The 19,385-nt window shown below is 40.9% G+C and overlaps 1 protein-coding gene across 1 annotated transcript in view; it reads left to right on the forward strand.

Moving 5' to 3' along the window:
• AFF3 (ALF transcription elongation factor 3) overlaps nt 1-19,385 on the forward strand; it is a 327,140-nt gene that overhangs the window by 280,106 nt on the left and 27,649 nt on the right. The window contains exons 11-14 of the mRNA XM_061998729.1: nt 6,889-7,947; nt 10,425-10,549; nt 14,501-14,702; nt 17,224-17,351. Coding sequence (XP_061854713.1) covers nt 6,889-7,947; nt 10,425-10,549; nt 14,501-14,702; nt 17,224-17,351 — 1,514 coding nt within the window. The remainder of the gene's footprint in view (nt 1-6,888; nt 7,948-10,424; nt 10,550-14,500; nt 14,703-17,223; nt 17,352-19,385) is intronic.

A 19,385-nucleotide genomic window follows, 5' to 3' on the forward strand; every position in this document is an offset into this window, starting at 1 on the left:
AATGTATGTAAAGATATTCAAAAATCTAGCGGCAAGGTTGTAAATACACATGAAATACAGTCAGTGCATTTTCCTACTCCACATAAAGCATCCGATCACCAGACTCCTCCCTGCAAAACCATGCCTCACCTATTCTCTCACCCTGAGCAATTACACTATATCGCCAACAAACCTTTCCTCATATTTTGCTCAGTTATTTGGGGCCATGTTTCCTATCAGGCAAAATGCACCACTTGCAGAAATGTCCTTAATATTATTTATTTCAGGTTCTGTCACTCTTCTTCCTTATTTAACACTTACCTTCCTTTTTTTCCTTCACAGTGCTTTCAGATTCATTTCCAGTTAATTTTTCTCTCACTTTTTCCCTTTCCTATTTCTCCCTCTCTGATTCTCTTTCCTTTCACCACTATTCTCTTCTTTCCAGTCTGTCGTCCCTTTTGTCCTCCCTTCACTACCCCGTGTCTTATTTCCCATTTTGAGCTCTCTCATCCAACCCATTAAGATCTTGTTCTTTCTCTGCCTAGTTCCCTGCTGGAATGAGTGCAGAGATCTCATGCACGGTTTCTCGGCGTCTCTCCTTCTGCAGGATCTCAGAAAGTATAATAGGGACAAAGGGAAGAAAGAACCATTGTTTTGGGGGAAGGAAATATCAGATGAAAGGAGGAGAAGCATAGTACCCAGGAAGGGAGGAGTGTTTACTATCGAGGCAGATACCTGTGCTACTTGGACCTGAGAGCAGTAATTCCTGAGGGAATGCAGGAAGCTAATTAACTTAGGCGGGTCATAAAAGTCAAGCAGGGGACCAAGAGTCATGGAAACATGGATGAAGTGCCTCCTCTTAAGTATTTTATACGTATCCTCTTGAGATCTATGGCACCACTTTTGTACAGAGGCTGACTTATCAGTGATAATTGTCACGAAACAGCTGCACTGCTCCAACAGATTGCTTGTCTCTTTGCATTATATTTGTGTGGCTTCCCTTCTAGGACATGCTGTATGAAACATGATTAAATGGAAATGTAAAAGACTCAGAAAATGTGATGGCTGCAGTGGATTTCATAGGTCATACCTTGATGGGATATGGAAGAGGCATCGCATGGATAGCTTCAGGGTGTCCCAGAGAAGTAGGATACCTGTGCTTTCCCCAAGGGGCCATATGACTGATGCCACCAGTTCAAGATATGCTTATGTGATGTCTCTGGAAGTCCTGTCTGCTTTGCATTTGTGCTTTAACTTACATTTATGCAGTTAGTGAAGCCATCTTTCTAACATATATGCCATGTCCTTACCCAGTAAATGGAGAGAGACAGGTCCTTGGAAGCTCTTTGAAGGGAGATCTTGTTCACTCAAATTTAAGTAGTGGACTCAATTCCAGTCCTAGTCGTAAAATTAATTTCATTTATTGAAAAAGACAGAAAAAGCAAATACATCCCTGCTTTTGCTTTAGCATAAACTGATAAATTCAGGGATGATGCACTTGAGTACTTCAGGACAATGCCAGGCAGGAAATCTTTATTTCCAGACTGGGAGGAACTTAATCTGGAAATCTGAAGACCACCATAAGGCCTTCAATCTTTTTTTCTTTTTTACATAGCTTCATATATGTATATACTCAAAGATTTTTATTTCTTCTGCATTTGAGGTTATATAGAAATTCAATTGCTGGTTTGTTTCTTCTGTATTTTTCCCTTATCTCATTTTGAGATCTTTGAGTTGTTCTCAGGTGTCTAAATGCAGTCGCCTAGAGTGTAAAAGCAGCTCATTGTAAAGCACACATATAAAGCAGATTAGATTAATTGCACCCTAAAAGTGTCTGTTTCTTTCCATTGACTATTTAGAGCCTGAAGTGACTAGCTCAGCTGTCTACACTTTATGTCTGCAGTAAACTAAGAATAATGACTGAGCTAGCGCAGGAGACAACATTCAGACTAGTTTCAATGATGTGGACAAATTAAGGTGCCTCATACATTAATGCAAGTAGTTGCAGTTTTGTGGACTGCCAAACATGAAATTATGAACAAGGGATTGAGGCTTCTATCTCCCGTTCCTTTGCAAAGTCATGAATTCTTTGCATGACCTTAATTAACATCATAAATGAAGACTCTGAAACACAATGACATCTTGTCTTTGCAATTATTTCAGATGGTAGAAAAAAAAACCTTGTGTCAAGTCCATAGAAAGAGCTACATTTCAAAAAGCTACATTTCAAAGAATTTTGTTTGTTTGTTCTTTGTTCCATTGAATTATCCTGCAGACCTTTAATAAGGCTGAATCTAGTTAGACAACTGGGAATTCCTGCTATGCAGGTAGGACTAGAGGAGGGAATGGGCAGGAAAGAAGCAGGAAGCCATTGCATGGGACAAAGCATCAGTGGCTAGTCAACAGTAACCAGGCCAGAATAGAGATGTGTCCTGTCTTGGGCCCTGCCAACCTCACACACCAGATGTCATTCACAGGCTCCGCTGTTGTGACTGGTTCACAACCATTAAAGTTTTTTCCTCTTTTTCAATGATTCACATATACTTTTTGTCCATGTTTATTTCATGATATACTCAAGTCCCAGTGTTATGACTGATCAGGTCAAAGCTGATGGGTTATGCTCTTCCCCACTCTCTCATCAGCTCATGACTTCTGTTCATCAAGTTCTTCAAGTCCCTGGACATCAGTACCAGTGGCTGAGGAGCCACTGCCTATGAATCCCTGCTGCTCCCTCTGGTACTCTGTGGCATTGGTTCTCTTTAGCTTGGAAAACAGGAAGAATGCGTGTATCAGACTAGCTGACTGGTGAGAGTGCTCTTGCCACCTCACCAGCCTTTCTTTACTCATAGATTTTATTAGGGAGGCAGGGGAAGAAGAGTTGTAGTTTTCAGGTTGTGTGGTAGGAGTGGTAGACTTTCTTTATCTGTCTTGTTTTTGCTTCCTGTCTTAAGTGTAGCCATGATTCGATTTCTTGGTTGGTACACTCAGAGGAGAAGGGAACCAACTGTAGACACTGTCTTCACCTTTGCAAACAGGATTCATGGGCTATAGTTGTCCACTAAATCTAAACTCTGCCTTTCAGAAAATTGTTCCTGTCAGGAACCACCTCTTATGGTATATGTGTGCCAGGCCTACAACATGGGATTTTCCAGTTCCATTCTGATAAGAAATAACAGCAGCATTAACTGTAGCAATAAAATAGTAGAAGAAGTGATAATAATAATAATCATCATCATCTTCTTCCTCATCATCATCATCATCATCATCATTGTCTATGCCTTAAATACAATGAAAAGTAACCACATTTTCATGAGGACTGTCCTGAATGAAATTTTTTATTGCAGAGCAGCACAAGCAAGTTATCATAAGGGTAAATTAGTGTGTGGATTTATAATAGGTGGAGTATTCTGCAGGGATGACAGATAGCTCAGTCTTGCCCTACAATAGGCTAAGTACCTGCACATTTTATAGGCTATCTCATCTCTCAGTGAAAGTGGTGTCATGGTTCAAGCTTGCCTAAAGCTACACTTAGGTCCCTTTTTGTAATAACAAGCGTAAAGTGACCCCATTACACTTATATTGTTTAACAGCCCTTTACTCCAGAAAGTGATTCTGGATAATATTTTGACAAAGGTTTCTTTTGGATGCATGCCACTGGTTGTGCTTGTAGCCTTGAAGAGATCTGAGAGATGTAGAAGTACTGTGTGGGAGTCATCCCACCTAAATTTGGACACTTCTACTGTAGAAACCTACATCTGCTCATCACCTCAGCCTCCCCTTTACAGTTGGTGGAGAGGAATAGACATTTTTAGGGCCCAGCTCATCAGGCATACTTCAGATGTCTGTTTCAAGAGGAAATTTTTCACACCCTAGAAGAGCAGTCCACTGACTAGAGAAGGAACTCATTGACTAGCTCAGCTGTAGGTGTCTATGTTGTACAGATGAATCCACCCACAATTCTTAAGGAAGTGTATCACATCCTTATGTTTCTTGGTGAAGCCTGGCACATGTGTACATCTGTGGTACATTGATCACTGAAACTATCTGTGTCTCATAAAGTTTCCTGGTTTGGTTTTTATGCCAGCCCATATTTCATTGCAAGTCAGCTTCGTCACCAAGTCAGCTTCATCATAGACTGTTATTCCTATTACTGCTGCCCATCTGGGCACCACCAGCTTTAGTTCAATTAAGAACTGCCGAGTTATCTAAAAGGCCCCAAGAGCAACATATTTCCATGAGACAAAAACCAAGGGACAGAGACCATTCTGCTATCTGGTCACTCTGGGTTTGTATTCATATATGTTTCCATCCTTAGGTACTGCTGAAAATTTTCCATTTTGAGCAAACTGACTTTTCTTGCATAGAATGATATGTGACATGTTCAGAGAGGTGATGTGGACTGGCAAATTTCTTTTTCTCCCACAAATAATTGTAGTTAAGCATGTAAATTAGACTGACTAAAACTTTCAAGTGAATTTTCCCAGTCCCTCTTTTTTTACTAGTCCCAGTCTTCATTCTTGTCTGTCATGATTTTGTTATCTTGCAAGGTGCCATGTTTTAACAAGTGATTTCAAAGTATAGTACTTTTCAGCTAGAGCAATCAATTGAATAAATTACTTCCAAAAGTAAATTGGCATCACTTACATGTACTGAAAATCTCAACTATTCCAAAATTGCATCAGGGGCCAAAAATCATGAAAAAAGGGTTTAAATTCTGATTTTTTCAATTTGTATTTTTTTAAATTTACCTGTTGGGCTGCAGGCTTTTTACTTTTAGCAGATGTATCATAAAGGAATTTTTTAGCAACACATCTTAAGGGGTTTTTTTCAGCAGCCACAAGGATTTAAATTATTTAAATAAACCCCGGAGGTGGTTTATTTAAAGCCCAGGATTCTGAGAGCTGAGGCTTTAACTAAAAATGACAAGTGTCCTGAAACTCTGGACAAAATTAGTAAAGCTGGCAATGTTGTTGATCCCTTTTATTAGACTTCATAGTTGTCTTATAGGTTGGTGAGACTGTAGTTATTCTTCCCAAATAGCAGACTTATCAGTCTACGAAAGTATCGCATTGCCAAGTTATGACATTGTAGCAGTTAATCACTGTTTTCTGCTGGCTTACTGCAATCCCTTGAAATCCATATTTTGTGAACCACTGTTTTCAAGAATTACAAGGTACATAAAGAGACAGAATGGGATGTAACAGAAAAGCTGGAAGTTTTTTTGAACTTTCAAGCTGCCCTCGCTCTGACCTATACTTATAAGTAGAGGCATATTCTTCCTCATGTGTTTCTGATGTATATCCTCTTCTTAAACATACCTATACAGTGGAAAGACTTCTGTGTATAGTGAACCTTTTACTATATGTCTAGTAAATTCAGTTATGTGCAGTATGAATGACACCAAACAAAACTTCATATTTCTACATATTTTCAGGAGAAATTAAAAAAAAAAAAAAGCTGTTTATTATAGATAAAGAGTTAAAAGTTGTAAACATATATCTTCATCCAAGAGAAGTACTGCCCATCCATTTTCAAGATTCATAACTCAGGAAAGAAATTCCTCATGTAAGACATTAGAGAGTGTGCTTAAGAAAAAATAAGCTTAAGGCAATCCAACAAACTTCCCATAGGTATTAGCTAGCTTGATAATGAGTACATTAGACAGTTTTGTGAGAAGGAATATTTGTGTTATATGAATTCCAATATGTAGCTTATTTTAGGAGTCTTCGCTCCATCTAGGATGAGTACAGCCCTCAGTGAGTGATTCTGGAGATGCCCTTGGCTAATCAGGAAACCTGTGTTGCCCTCAGGCATCTTTAAATAAGAAGTTAAGAGACTCAGTTTTAAGTTAGATATTCCCTATTGAGCAAACTTTCTTCCAGAGCATTGATTGTTTTCATGTTAGACTTATGATATGCTTTTTCATTATTTATATATGATAGCCTACTGGATCAAATTTTAGTTCCAGTTAAGGAAATGAGGAGACTTCTCACATTGGCTTCTGAAGGGTTAGGTTATGACTGGCCATCTACTCCATTATTCGTTTCTTTGGGGTTTTTTTTTTTTTTTGGCTTTCCTCTTCATTTCATTCTGTTACATTACATTCAGATTGCTGGGTGCAAGAAGCACTAGAAAACATTTGCATATTGTTCTAAAATAGCATTGTCTGAGCTGTGGTTACATTTGAAATCATAATTATCCCACTACTTCACTGTCCAAACACCATTATGTTTTAGATGCTCTCTTACAACTTGATCGTGTTGTGACAGGAATGAAGAGAAAAACTAACAGCAGCACAATACTCACAAAATGAGAGCTTGACAATACTACCACACAACAAATGTTTGTGGGATCTTACAGGATTATAACATCAATACCAGACAGATTACATCAACTGCCTGGTTAGCCCTCCAGCTCCCCATCAACATGCCTCTTTGTATGTTTTTTAAATACCTTTTGTATTTATTGTGATGCTACAGGACACAAAATCCATATCCCTAGCTTTCCTACTAGCTATTGTCCCTTAGCCTCAGCCATACCCCTGCCTTGCTTTCCTATCACCATTATGTTTTCTTCTATTTGGAAACTCTGGAGAATTTCCCAGTAAAGCCGATGGCAGTAGCGCTGCATGAATCATCCTTAGAAATGATGAATCACAGAAGCTGTCCTCCTTCCCAACCTCATTCTGAAACCAGAAATATCCCCACTTGCTCGGCATGCCCCATATCTCACCTCACACTGCACAGGACCACTGCCAGGGGGTTGCTGTGGCATGGGACAGCTCTCTGACCAGAGGAAAATCTTTGCGGTACCAGGAGGGACCCAGAGTTTTGGTGTCCCTGAGGGAGCCCCAGGGAGGAGGCAGCAGTGTCTCAGCACTAAGCTCATTATCACCTCTTTCCCTTTCAGCCTGAGCCACCCTCATCCAACAAGTGGCAGCTGGACAAGTGGCTGAATAAAGTCACTCCACATAAAGCACCCATCTTGACCCACCATGAGGGCCCAGCACTGGAGGCCCATCCCTACTACGGCTGTGTGAAGGCAGAACAGCAGGAGAGCGAGAAGATCCCAGTTGCTGGCTCAGCTGAGCATCGCAGTGGGGAAGGTCGTGCCATCGCCACCGCCGCCACTGCCACCACTACTGTTGGGGACGGACCACGGCCTAGAACTGCCAACAAAGCACCGGGCAGCAAGGGCAGCCGGCAAAAGTCACCTCCTGCTGCTGACGGTGGGCCTCCGAGGCGGGCAGCAGGGAAGAAGGCACCACGGCGGGCCGAGAGGACCACTGCTGGGGACAGCCCCCACTGCCCCGGTGCGGAGGAGCCCCTCAGGAACCACAGCTTTGCAGAAAGCACTCCTGGTGCCGAGGCACCAAGGGCCTGGCCCGGCAGCAGCAGCGGCGGTGGCTGCAGAGCAGGGCACCGCCGGGAGCCTCGCTCAGCCACAGCTGGTGAGAAGCGTCGGGCTCGGGGCCCAAGCAAAACGGCACCCAAATCCAAGGAGTTTATAGAGACTGAGTCTTCGTCCTCATCATCCTCCTCTGACTCAGGCTCTGAGTCAGAGCGAGAGGAGCCCCCACTGCCCAAGGCACCAGCAGTGGCTGGGGCAGAGCCACGCGCCAAGGACACAGGGACCGGTGCCACCAGCAAATCCCACAGTGGCTGCAGTGCCTTTGGCTCCATTAATGCAAGGACTAGTAGTGAAATAGCAAAGGAGCTGGAGGAACAGTTTTACACCCTGGTTCCTTTCGGTAGGAATGAGCTCCTGTCTCCTCTGAAAGACAGTGATGAGGTAAAGTCACTGTGGGTCAACATTGACTTGGCTCTTTTGTCCAGGATTCCTGAGCGTTTGCCTGAAGAGTCACTGGCCATGAGCGCTGGAACAAGCCAGGCGGCCAGCCTTCCACAGGGTAGTAGTGCTGACTCCCCCACAGAGAAGAGTTTTCCAAAATCTAGAAGGAAACGCAAGGTGAGTTTCAAGGGGACTGATTAGGGTGGGTAGAGGGGTCTCCAGCAAGTGGGAGGCAAGTATCACTTGTACCCGCATCCAGTGCTCTATGACAGTGGCACCTTCACAGCTGGAATTTATCCCAACTTACCAAATAGGAACCAGTCAAGTTCCATGGAAGATGTTATCCCAGGAGGTGGTAAAACTTGTGGCCACAAGGGATCATAGCCCCTTGGAGAAGGCATTCACTGCTGGCATGCAGCTTTCCATGCCTCAGCGATGGCACTGCCTTCTTGGTAGGGTAGGTTTCTTTCCCAAGACTTCTCTCAAAACCTGAGCACTAAGAGATGGTGCTTAGGTTGGCAAAGGGATGACTATCAGCTACCTTGTCGTGGTCTGCATGGTATACTGAATGTGTGGAAAAGGAAGACAGCATCTTTTTTATCCTTAGATTGTCAATAGGACACAAGCATTTCAGTCCTGGCAGGGAGCCCCAGCTTTGTGGGGAATGCACTCACAGAGACTTGGGACTTAGCCAGGTCTACAACCTGGCTCCCTCACACTCCATTGTCTCCCTTTTATCTCAGGGCTCTCAGACAGGTGTAGAAACGGGATTATAGTCCATTAGCTGCCCCCTCCTCAGCGGCACTATCACAGCAGCCAGGCAGTAACAGCCCCCTGGTCAGATCATGCTTCTCCCACACTTTTTGACGTGCTAGTGCTTCCAAGGACAAGGACTCCTCCACCCCATGGCCACAATTGTCCACTGAGAACAGCTTTCTGGTCCATTTGTACTGATCTGACCAAAAAGTCACTCTAAACTGGAATAGCCATTTGAACAATTTCTGGAGAGTTTTAGCATGCAACCATCTGTCATCTTCCGAGTTACTATATGTGTGCAGATTGGTCTGTACATTTTTAAGGACCATTTACCTAAAGCAATCTTTCTTCTTTTTTTTGTTCATTTTGTTTGTTTGTTTCTTTTTTTTTAACATCTGAAAGGTGGCAACCCTGTTCTGGTCACAGATAGAGCCATAACAGAAAATCCTGATAAACTTTGAGAAGCCTTTGTCTGCATTTTTTTTGGGAAGTGGCATGGAAGGAATTCCATAGTACAAAATTAAAGGAAACAGGTCAAGAAAGAATGGCAGAAGCAAAATATCCATGTTTTAGGCCATAGGAGATGCCAGTGTGATAGTATCAGACTATACACTCAGAAGGAATCAGTAGGACATGATAAAAGAGAAAAATAAATGCAGTCTTTCTAGAAATGCTTAATCCAACATCCTATGGCACATGTTATCTTTTACTCTTCTGTCCTAAAACACTGCTGTTGGTGGTGGTTTTACTGATTTAATAAATACAAGGCATTCCTACCACATTGCCCCTCAGCCTGAAATTAGACCCTCCATGAGACAGCTGCTGTGCAAACTAACGTGCAATCCCCCTTCCCCAAAGACTTTATAAATAAGACTAATAAGAATGGATTATCAGACATAACTGCAAATTAGGAAGAGATCCTTATCATTTTCATCTCTGTCATGATCTCAAGGAAATGGGCAAAGCAGAGACAGAGGAGGATGGTTAAGCACAGAGGTGTGAGAAGATCTTTGGTTCTGTGGAGTATAAGCTATCATGTTAACCCCATAGCAGTAGTCACAGTGGCAGTGGATAACACAGAAAATATTGTTGCCATGCAGCAAGGCAATAAAAAACACAGAATCAACAAATAACAACTCAGCCAGCACTGGAAAAGGATGTGGACTCTGCAAACTGGGAAAACTGGGATCCAATGATAGTACCTCAGGATTATAACATGGAATTAAATAATGGCCAATTACATTAGCTATTTTCATACTAGTAGGCCAGATAGTGCCAGTGGTGGCACACAGCCACACTTCTTGTTTAACTGTTAACATGCTTGCTAGCATGGTTTTGGCCCAGAGTGTCAACTCCTTCCAGTGTCTGGCTCTTGCTCATGACCAGTATAAGGTCCCTTCTCTACAGGCAACCTGAAGGTGGCACACCCTGGTTTGAAGAAAGAGCTATATCAGTGCATGGGTGTGAGCTGTGCCTCGCCACTTGGCCTTCAGAGCCAGTTGCTGCTCTGTTGTGTTTACTAGTACAGCCACAGGCACCAATGTCAAGAAAAGAGGAGAGGCAAAAAAGGTATGAGTTTGAGGACTAGGCAAGAGAAAAATGGACAGGAGATGTGCAAAGAGGGCAATATAAAGAAACAATATCCCAAGGTATAAGTAGGAAGGTGGTGGAAACAATTCCAGTTTTATATTCTACTGCTTTTTTCCCTAGACTGTCTCATTAAGTTTTGTCTTTTTCTTAAGATGTGGACAATACCTATACTTGTTAGGTATACGCTCAGAGAAAATGCTATCATTAATACCAAAATGACAGAAAATACCAGCCTCAAGTTGCTGAAATACTTTTAGATCTGTAGGATATCCAAAACTTACAAGATTCTTAATTTTCTCTTGAATCAGTGTGAGAATGAGGAAGAGTGCAGAGACATCAAGAAGACTCACTTAGAGCGAGAGAGTTCTTCACGATTAGCTGCCTCTGCCCATAGCACCACAACAGCAAATCACTGCAATATGAATGAAAATAGGTAAGCATTTTCCTTCTTATTTACCACTGAGTCATACAACTAGTTGCAGTTTAATGCTGTGTGTTATTTTTTCCTATAATAGGATTTATTTTTTAATTATCAGATTTTATGTTGAAAAATTATCCACTGCATTCTCCTTTCTTCTGGTTTAATGAACAATTTAGCAGCTCCTGACACATTTATATACTTTCATTTTTGTCCTATTGCACAAAGAAGTTGTGAGTTCAAGTGTGAGGTTCATGGAATGAGTAATTATAGTTACAGCAGTGCAATTGTCTGAGACATATGTGTTGTAGGTACCAAGTCACATAGGCAACGATCTTATAGCCTTTTCTTTCCTCACTGTGTTACAAGTTGCAATCTTAAAGTTTGACTGTGTAAATACAATTATCTATAATCTCTGTGGAAAAGATTGAGGAAAATATTCATAACAATATCTGGAATACTCACTTCCAGAATATATTTGAGATCAAATATTTTTGAGATTACAAGCAATCTATCCTGTGTAATTAGTAAGTATTTTAGGACAAGGAACTCAGGCTTTAAAAACAATGAGCTTTTCAAAGGTTGCATGGCATGAAATGATGAATATTTAGCATTTGCTGGCATGGTTTATGCACATAGACCTCTGTCAGACCTCAATTATACCGACTTTCTGTGGAAGCTTACAACAATCAGACTTAGACATGCAACTTTTCAGAGTTTAGCTGAATGCTGCTTAGCAAGTGCTGGTCATCAGTATTTTTTTTTCATAGAATCATAGAATCATAGAATGGTAGGGGTTGGAAGGGACCTTTAGAGATCATCTAGTTCACCCCCCCCCGCAGAAGCAGGTTCACCTAGATCAGGTCTCATAGGAACATGTCCAGGCAGGTCTTGAAGACCTCCAAGGAAGGAGACTCCACAACCCCTCTGGGCAGCCTGTGCCAGGGCTCCCTCACCTGAACAGTGAAATAGTTTTTTCTTATGTTTAAGTGGAACTTTTTGTGTTCCAGCTTCATCCCATTACCCCTTGTCCTGTTACTAGCTACTATAGAAAAAAGGGATGCCCCAACCTCCTGACACCCACCCTTTAGATATTTATAAATGTTAATAAGATCTCCCCTCAGTCTCCTCTTCTCCAAACTAAACAGCCCCAGTTCCTGCAGCCTTTCCTAATATGAAAGATGTTCCAGTCCCCTGATCATCTTGGTGGCCCTGCACTGGACTCCCTCCAGAAGTTCTCTGTCCCTCTTGAGCTGAGGAGCCAAGAACTGGACACAGTACTCCAGTTGAGGCCTCACCAGGGCAGAGTAGTTTTAAATACTTTTCTGGAAGTGTCAGGGTATCTCCAGGTGAAACTGCTAAAATTAGAGAATATTTGTATTCATTGTAGTAGAGTTTTCTATTGTACACATCGCTGATGACTTTGAGCAATTCTTGTCATTAATACTGAAAAAAATATGGGGAATACTAATAAATATCGTGTTTATTAAAAAATATGAGTTCAATTTCTTTGTCCTGACATGTCACATATGTTTCATAAAGTGAAAACAATACACAGAACAGTTTGCTTTATTAAGGGTGATTGCAGGCAGGCATGCCATTCCTGTTACTGTAGTGTCATATGTTTTGTGTTGCATTCATTTTTAGAGAATAGCATGGCTGTCATAGCTTGCTGTGTCACAGGGTTAATTCTTTTCTTCCTAGAAGCAGGAAAATAAATTGTGTTTTGCTCAACATTACGTTCAGTACTCCTGGTAGCAACTGTATGTTAAAGAAACAAAGAAGGTCTTAAATGTATGTTTGCCTCCTAATTCTTCCCTGGTCTGCCCTCCTTCCAAGGTGTTTCTGTGGTTTATGCTGCTATAGGATGCATTGTCAAATGATAATATTCCCACAGATGAAGATGAGCTACTGAGACTGTAGCCAATCTAGCAGTGCAGATATCAGTATCTCTCTTAAAACCAGTGACTGCTCATTCTGGCACATCCCCCCTTCATAATTCACAATCATCTTATGCCATCATAGCAGCTGACACAAGTCTTCTGTAAATTAACTCAAGAAGCTTGTGTGAAACAATTCATTCTTTTTCTTTTTATCTTTCTCTCTTTTTGGACAGTTGTTGTTATTATTACTATTGTTATTGTTATTATTATTAAGCTCCCAACAAGGCCACACAGGCAGTTTTGTCACACATCTGAGGGCTGGTAGCAAAGAGAGGAGCAAAACCACCTTCAGACATAAGCATTTTCTACTGAATTACAGTCTGAGGTGTAGACTAAGCAAGGCCCTGTTTGACAAGAAAGGCTGCAACATCAGGCAGAGATGCCCCAAATATCTCTCATCGACATCGGATGCTGCAGTCTGCCCAGTCCTAACAGAGGACAGCTCACTGCAAGTTATTGTGCATGGCTTTTCTGTATAATTGGGCTGCTGCCATTTGACTGCTCACAGTATGTTTAGATGGGCCCTACCCGTTGTGCCAAAGGCCATGTAGAATGTCTGCAGCACAACTAGAAGTTGCAGCTACTCATCACAAGCTCTAGGCCAAGCTTTTGAGGCTTGAGTACACTTGCTTTTGAGGCTTGAGTACACTTTCCAAAGAGCTATGTCTTCTCTTGGATGCTTTAGGCCTGCACTTTGGCAGTGATGTCTAAACATAGCTCGCCAAGGCATGGGTTTATGTTTGCAAAGAGGAAAAGAAATGACAGCATCAGCCTGCACATTGAAAATAGTGGTAAAGATCTCATTTTTCTAACAGGGAGAAGAAGGGTCCATCTTACATGCCCAGGTTCTTGGTTTTGTAAACACCATTGGTTATTAGAGCAATATAGTTCATGTTGTGTTTTAAGGGAACTACACTGTGTGAAACAGGAAAGGTTCTGAATTATGATCCATGGTTTCTTTCACAGCTAGTTTTTAAAGACTTGCCACATAAATGGACAAATGTATGATAAGAGCAGGTTTCATTAGCTCTGTCTGCTGAAATTACGTGCAAATATAAAGTATTGCTTATACTATATTCTTTTTTGTGGTTCTGTTAAGTGTATACTGTCTGATACAGTAACTGTAAAGGAGTGACAATTGTCCATAAAAAGTAATAGTCTGAATAAGAGATAATGTGACAGGGAAAGGTGTTGTGTTAAAATAGTCTGTCTGACCTTAATAACAGTTTTAGTCTTAATGCAAACTCTTCTCTTAAAAAAACCCCTTTTATTTGTGTGTGTTGCTTTAAGATTTTCAGCTAAACTTTTCTTTAAAAACTTCATCTGAAGTTTATTTCTGGGCATGTTTTTACAGTCTGCCTGACTTCTCCTCATCCAAAGCTTCTCCCAAATAAATGAAAGCTGAAAATGCTGTCTGTGTTACAGCTTTCTTCTTTAGAAGACAGGGCAGCTCACATTTCTCTGCATCTAGTGTTTGCATATGTTTCCTTTTGTCTGCACTGCCAGTCTATCTTTCTTTGTCTTCAGAATCTGTATTAGATTAGTATAAACAGTGCTACCAAAGGCTGGGCATTGAGCACAAAGTCAAGTCAGTCATCTTTAAACACATTTCCTGTTTTAGTTCACATATGGTTTTATTGCCATGGCTTATAAATTGTCACCTGTAATGGTGAAATAGGGCTCCATAACCTGAACTTACACTTCAGAGCCTAATCTTCATCTCCAGTTGTCCCTTAAGAAATGGTGAGCAAGTGGCCATTTATCTCTGTGGTTTTTTTCAAGTACTCTGATACAGACTTTATATTAAGTCCAGAATTACAATTTGCCTTGAAAGGAAAAAGGCAAAACATGATACAAATTTGTAAATGAACTCTTGGTCCCAATACTGTAAGCTTGTTTCCAGATAACAATAGACTTTATCCTGCCAGCAGGTTTTAAATTCAAAGTTTTGGTTATATATAAAACATTTACCTTTCTCAAAGCCAGCTTTGTGACACTCCATTACTGTAATTTCCATTTCCAGCTTGGCAATACCAATAAATAAAAATGAGAAAATGCTTCGGTCACCCATCTCTCCTCTCTCTGATGCATCAAAACACAAATACTCCAACGATGATTTAACTTCCTCCAGCAGACCTAATGGCAGCAGTCTATTACCTTCCATCTCCTCCAGCAAAAAACATAAGGGTGAAATCCAGTCACAGACACATCCCGGAGACTTCAATGTAAGTTTATGTTGTTGTTCACAATGTAAAGCCTAGATGTATATTGTTCACTTTGCATTGCAATCTGTGATAGTCTTGCAGAATGTTATGCAAAAAAAAAAAAAAAGTAATAATGCATGTTGTGTTATAAGTTCATTTTTTTCAGGTTTGGAGTTTAGCAAGGCACAGAAGAAAGGAAAGAGGGCAGGTTGTTAAGTGAGCAAATAACAAAGGCCACATAAACAGAAAGTAAAAGGTAATGGCCCAAAACAAATGGCTTTAGGACTCCAGAGTATTGCTTGGCCACAATGCAAGCTCCCTACGTCCAAAAGCATGGTGCATAAGGCCTCTTACCAAAACACAGCCTAACCATGAGTGTGCCTGTAGACAAGTTCTCCTACATCTGTTACAAGCAACTTTCTCAGATATTTCTGCTTACTCTAGATGATGGTGAACAACTTAGTCCCAGCCTCACAACTCAGGTCCATCAAAGCCCAGGTATTCAAGTACTTAGAAGAGAGTCTTGCTCTTGTGTCCAGAGCACTCATGCAAATATTACTGCACCACACAGTAGCTGCTCTTTTCAGAGCATGAAGAGAGAGGAGTAGATGCTGCCTCCCTTTATGCATGAGTTCTGTGTTGAGGATGCTGGAGTACAGAGACTGTTAGCTCTTCTGATTGAGGGAATTCACATATCTCACCCTTCGAAGTCATACCCTACTCACCAGCCTAGAGGACACTGACAGTAGATGACCAGGAGCAGAAAATTGTCACCTCCTCCCCTTGAAGCTGTTCTGCTTTGTATGAAATACCTACACAAAGCAATTTGAGTGCCATCACGTTTATGTCCATTGCTGGAGCATATAGTCAAGGTGTTAGGGCACTCTGCTGCTATTAGAAAGGCCCATGCTCTTCTTGCTACAGAAGCAATTATGTATTTTATTCTGTATGTATTTGTTGTGGTTTTAATTTCATACATAAGAGGCTTCAAAAACTGAAGTATTAGTTCCTAAGCAACTTTCAGGAAAACAACTGTCTGAGTTGTAACAGTCTTCCAGCTGCTTTTGTTGTGGGGATAACTGGCCCCACAGCATATGTTAAGCATAAATGCATATGCTTAGTTTTTTCTTGAGTTGAGGGGGAAATAGTAACTATAAACCTAATTTTGGACACATTTTAAAAGACAAGTTATCATAAATTGCTTGTTTCAAGAATATCTCACAGATGCGTTTGGTAAATGGAAATAAAATTGATTACAGAAAAATATTCAAATAAAAAGGCATTTTAGCATATCATAGGCATTAATTCTCTTTTTTTCATGGAATAAATGTGAATTTTTAAACCTTTTAACTTCTAAAACATAAGTTTAGAGGTTTATAACCCATTCAGAATTATAATGATATGATTCTTCATTGGATATCTCGAAAACAATTTAAATTCCTTCACAGGCAAATGTGCTGGAAATCAAAAGCAAAAAATGATTGCTTTATGATCCACACCCTTAGCAAATGCATTTCACTGAGATTTTCTGCATAGCCTAGCAATGCACCATTTGGTCAACATTTTAACAACCTTTGCAATAAAATTCATATGTATCTGGTTATTCACCTGAAAACTTTAGCCTGCTTAACTATCTGGGTGTGCTATATAGAAGATGAGAGCTCATGAACTATAAATGTTAAAGTTAGATTTGTTTTATCTCATCTTCCCATCCAGCACATAACTGATATACCCAAGAGGTCCTCTGAATTTCTGTCAGAGATCATGAGCCAGGGAGTGGCTTTTACCCAGTAGAGCTTTTTGTCCATTTCCCTATAACTTTTCTGTCTGTCACCTGATGAAGAAAAAAAGTGTTTTCTGGCAGTGGTTATCAACCAAAACCAGCCTGGTGCCCTCTGCTTTGCACTGTATCAGTGCATAGTAGCCCACACAGCGAGTCACTTGGTAGGACGAACAGCTTACAAGGCCACATGAAGAACGGGACCATAGCTGAGGGAATACATTGAGACGTTGCCAAAAGACAAGTGCTTCTGCTGTGGCACAGAGCAATGATCTTTCAAACTGATCAGGGACCCAGAGTGGAAATAGACCTGAACCTTTGGCTCTAAATTCATACCACACAGGTACATCAGTAGTGCTACCTGAAACGAGTCAAAAAAGTCAGCCTTGTTCTCCTGAGGCAAGGCACTAGGCTAGTTTGGAAGCTGGAGACTAGAGATACAACTTGATCTTCTAGATGACCATAACAGATCTGTTCTTTAATAATTTCACTTACTTTCAGAGTATTTTTCATAGTTATGAACAGCTCAGCTCAGTTTCTTCTGTATGTCACATTGAAATTCAAGCTCTTTGCAAAGTGCACTGAGCAATATCTGTGAATTTGTGGCTGTCAGTGACACGGCAGTTGTACATACTCTTCACTGAAACAGTAGAAAAACTAGCTGCTAATTTACAACGCAGTGCAAAGATGACCTTTTTAGGGGTTGCTTTTTTGAAGTTATTGGCCAATTCCTCAATGTCTTCTCTGCTGTTTGTTGTCTAGAAAGCAATTCACATCAATTCAGAAAACGTTCTTCTCAGCAATAAGCCACAGTCCCAAACAGAGCCTTGGTCACCTCTGTCCAGCACACCCAGAGACTGCAGAAGGACAAAGCTTATCTTTGATGATATGTAAGTACAGATGACTTTAAAATAAAGCAACGACATTTTCTGCATTTAAAGAGATAAAAATACAGTTTGCCCAAGAGGAACTGGGACATGGCCAGAAGTGTTATAGTAATACTGTACATTGAGAAATAAGTGCAACACATTATATAAACTCTTTATTTTTTCATCATAATTTAAGCCTCTGATCATCATGGAGCAGTGAGGACTGGCTGTTCCCTAAAGGACAAGGAGCCAAGGGGCAGAATGTGATGGGCAGGGCAGGGCCTGTGCCAGCCATAGATTCTTTCAGTCCCACAACACCCAGCAAGATGATCAGGGCAGGCAAGGCTGGACTGTGAAAGGGATGAAGACAGGTACACTTAGAACGAGTTACACAGGGAGTGATGCCTCAAACCTGAGCTTAAATGGATTTCTTTAGCCCATGAGCAGAGAGGAGACACCCCACATGAGGCAGGTCAGGGCAATTAAAGCTTTATTAGTACCCTTGGGGCTCTTGCATTAGTTATGTGCACAGGAGACCATTACTATATACAGAATTATAGCAAAGTGAGGTAAGAGATGCACCCTTCTTCTGCACCTTTTGGAGCAAGGGGAGAGAACATATGGAAGCCTTGCACCCCTGAGCTGTGACAGCTGCTGCTGTCATTGCTACTGCTGCTCTGAAAAAGATATCATAATGACAGGGCAAGTAGGAAGCAGCAGTGGTTAGCATGAGTACCTGGAGGGACACCTGGTCCTCCTCACCTCCACCTCATCCTTCAAACGTCTCTTGCTCTCCTTCCCTGAAAATAATTTAAGCTTGTGATTGCCTTTGTTTTCTTTTTGGTAAATTAAATTTGATGGTTTGTTTCCTAAGGCAATTTAGGATGTGATATTATTTAGACAACGGTCGAAGGTAAAAATTAAGGTTGAAATCCTAGTTTCTAGAAAATCCAGATTCTTTTTGACTGGTAAAGTTCTGTCCTGAAAATATTGATTTGTTTCTTTTTCTGGCGAGTGTAGAAGAGGTTCTGTTCAAGCTTATGCCTCAATCTGCCTGGAACTCTATAAGCTGTGTGACCTTGATGCAGCTTTCACACTCCCAGACTTTAACCCACAACATCTCTGACTCTTTTGTACCAAATGAAACCCTAGGATAACAGCCTTGTTTCCTCAGGAACTGCTTTCTACTGGAACTGGCATTTCATAATTAACAATGACAACAATTACAACCATAGTAAGGTTTGTTTGCACTACCTGGTCTTAGGGACAACTAGAGAGACAGCAGCCTCTCATAAAGAGAATCCATATATCCTACTACAAGACAATTAATTCCCCATAGACTTCAAAAGGGTGTAACTTTTGTGTGTCAGGAAAAGAAGGCTGGTGAGATTAATTTCTGTGCGTACTCATGGCAGTCATTAAGATATAAATTGAATAGATGTTACCAATTTTTTGTCCCTTTTGGAGAAAACTCTCCCCTGTGTATATATCCTTATTTTCCCTCCTTCTCCACTTCCCTCCATGTTTTTAACTCCTCCAGCACATTTATTCAACAGTATCCATTGAGGAAATTGTATACTGTTTAGAAGTACTATCTAACTCTTCATATCTCTCCATATCATACTTTATCATCAATAACTATTTACTTGCAACTTTTAAATTTTTCTACAGTTTAAACATGTACATATAAAGTGGAAAGGTATCAGTGTGCCTGATAAAAGTCCAAATTGTGAGACATGTTCATCTGGAAAAAAACAACAATCAGAAACAGCTGCAAGAGAACTATGGTATCTTCATGTGATTTCCCCTCAAGACGCTGACTAAAACAGGGAGACTGGTTTGAGGTTTTTTTGTTTTCCCCTAGAATACTATCATAGGAAAACTGCTTTTTTTCACCATCTCTAAGAGTCTTTTATCACTTGCTTTCTCCATTAGTGATACTTGTGATTTCTCTGGCAGGCATCTTCAATAAAACTGTTGCACCTTTTCAGAGACAGAGATACAATTGAATTGTTTGTGTATAGTGCCTTCCATGTAGACTGTCACCAAGCAACT

This window comes from Colius striatus, chromosome 1 (assembly GCF_028858725.1).
Source record: "Colius striatus isolate bColStr4 chromosome 1, bColStr4.1.hap1, whole genome shotgun sequence".
Lineage (NCBI taxonomy): Eukaryota > Metazoa > Chordata > Aves > Coliiformes > Coliidae > Colius > Colius striatus.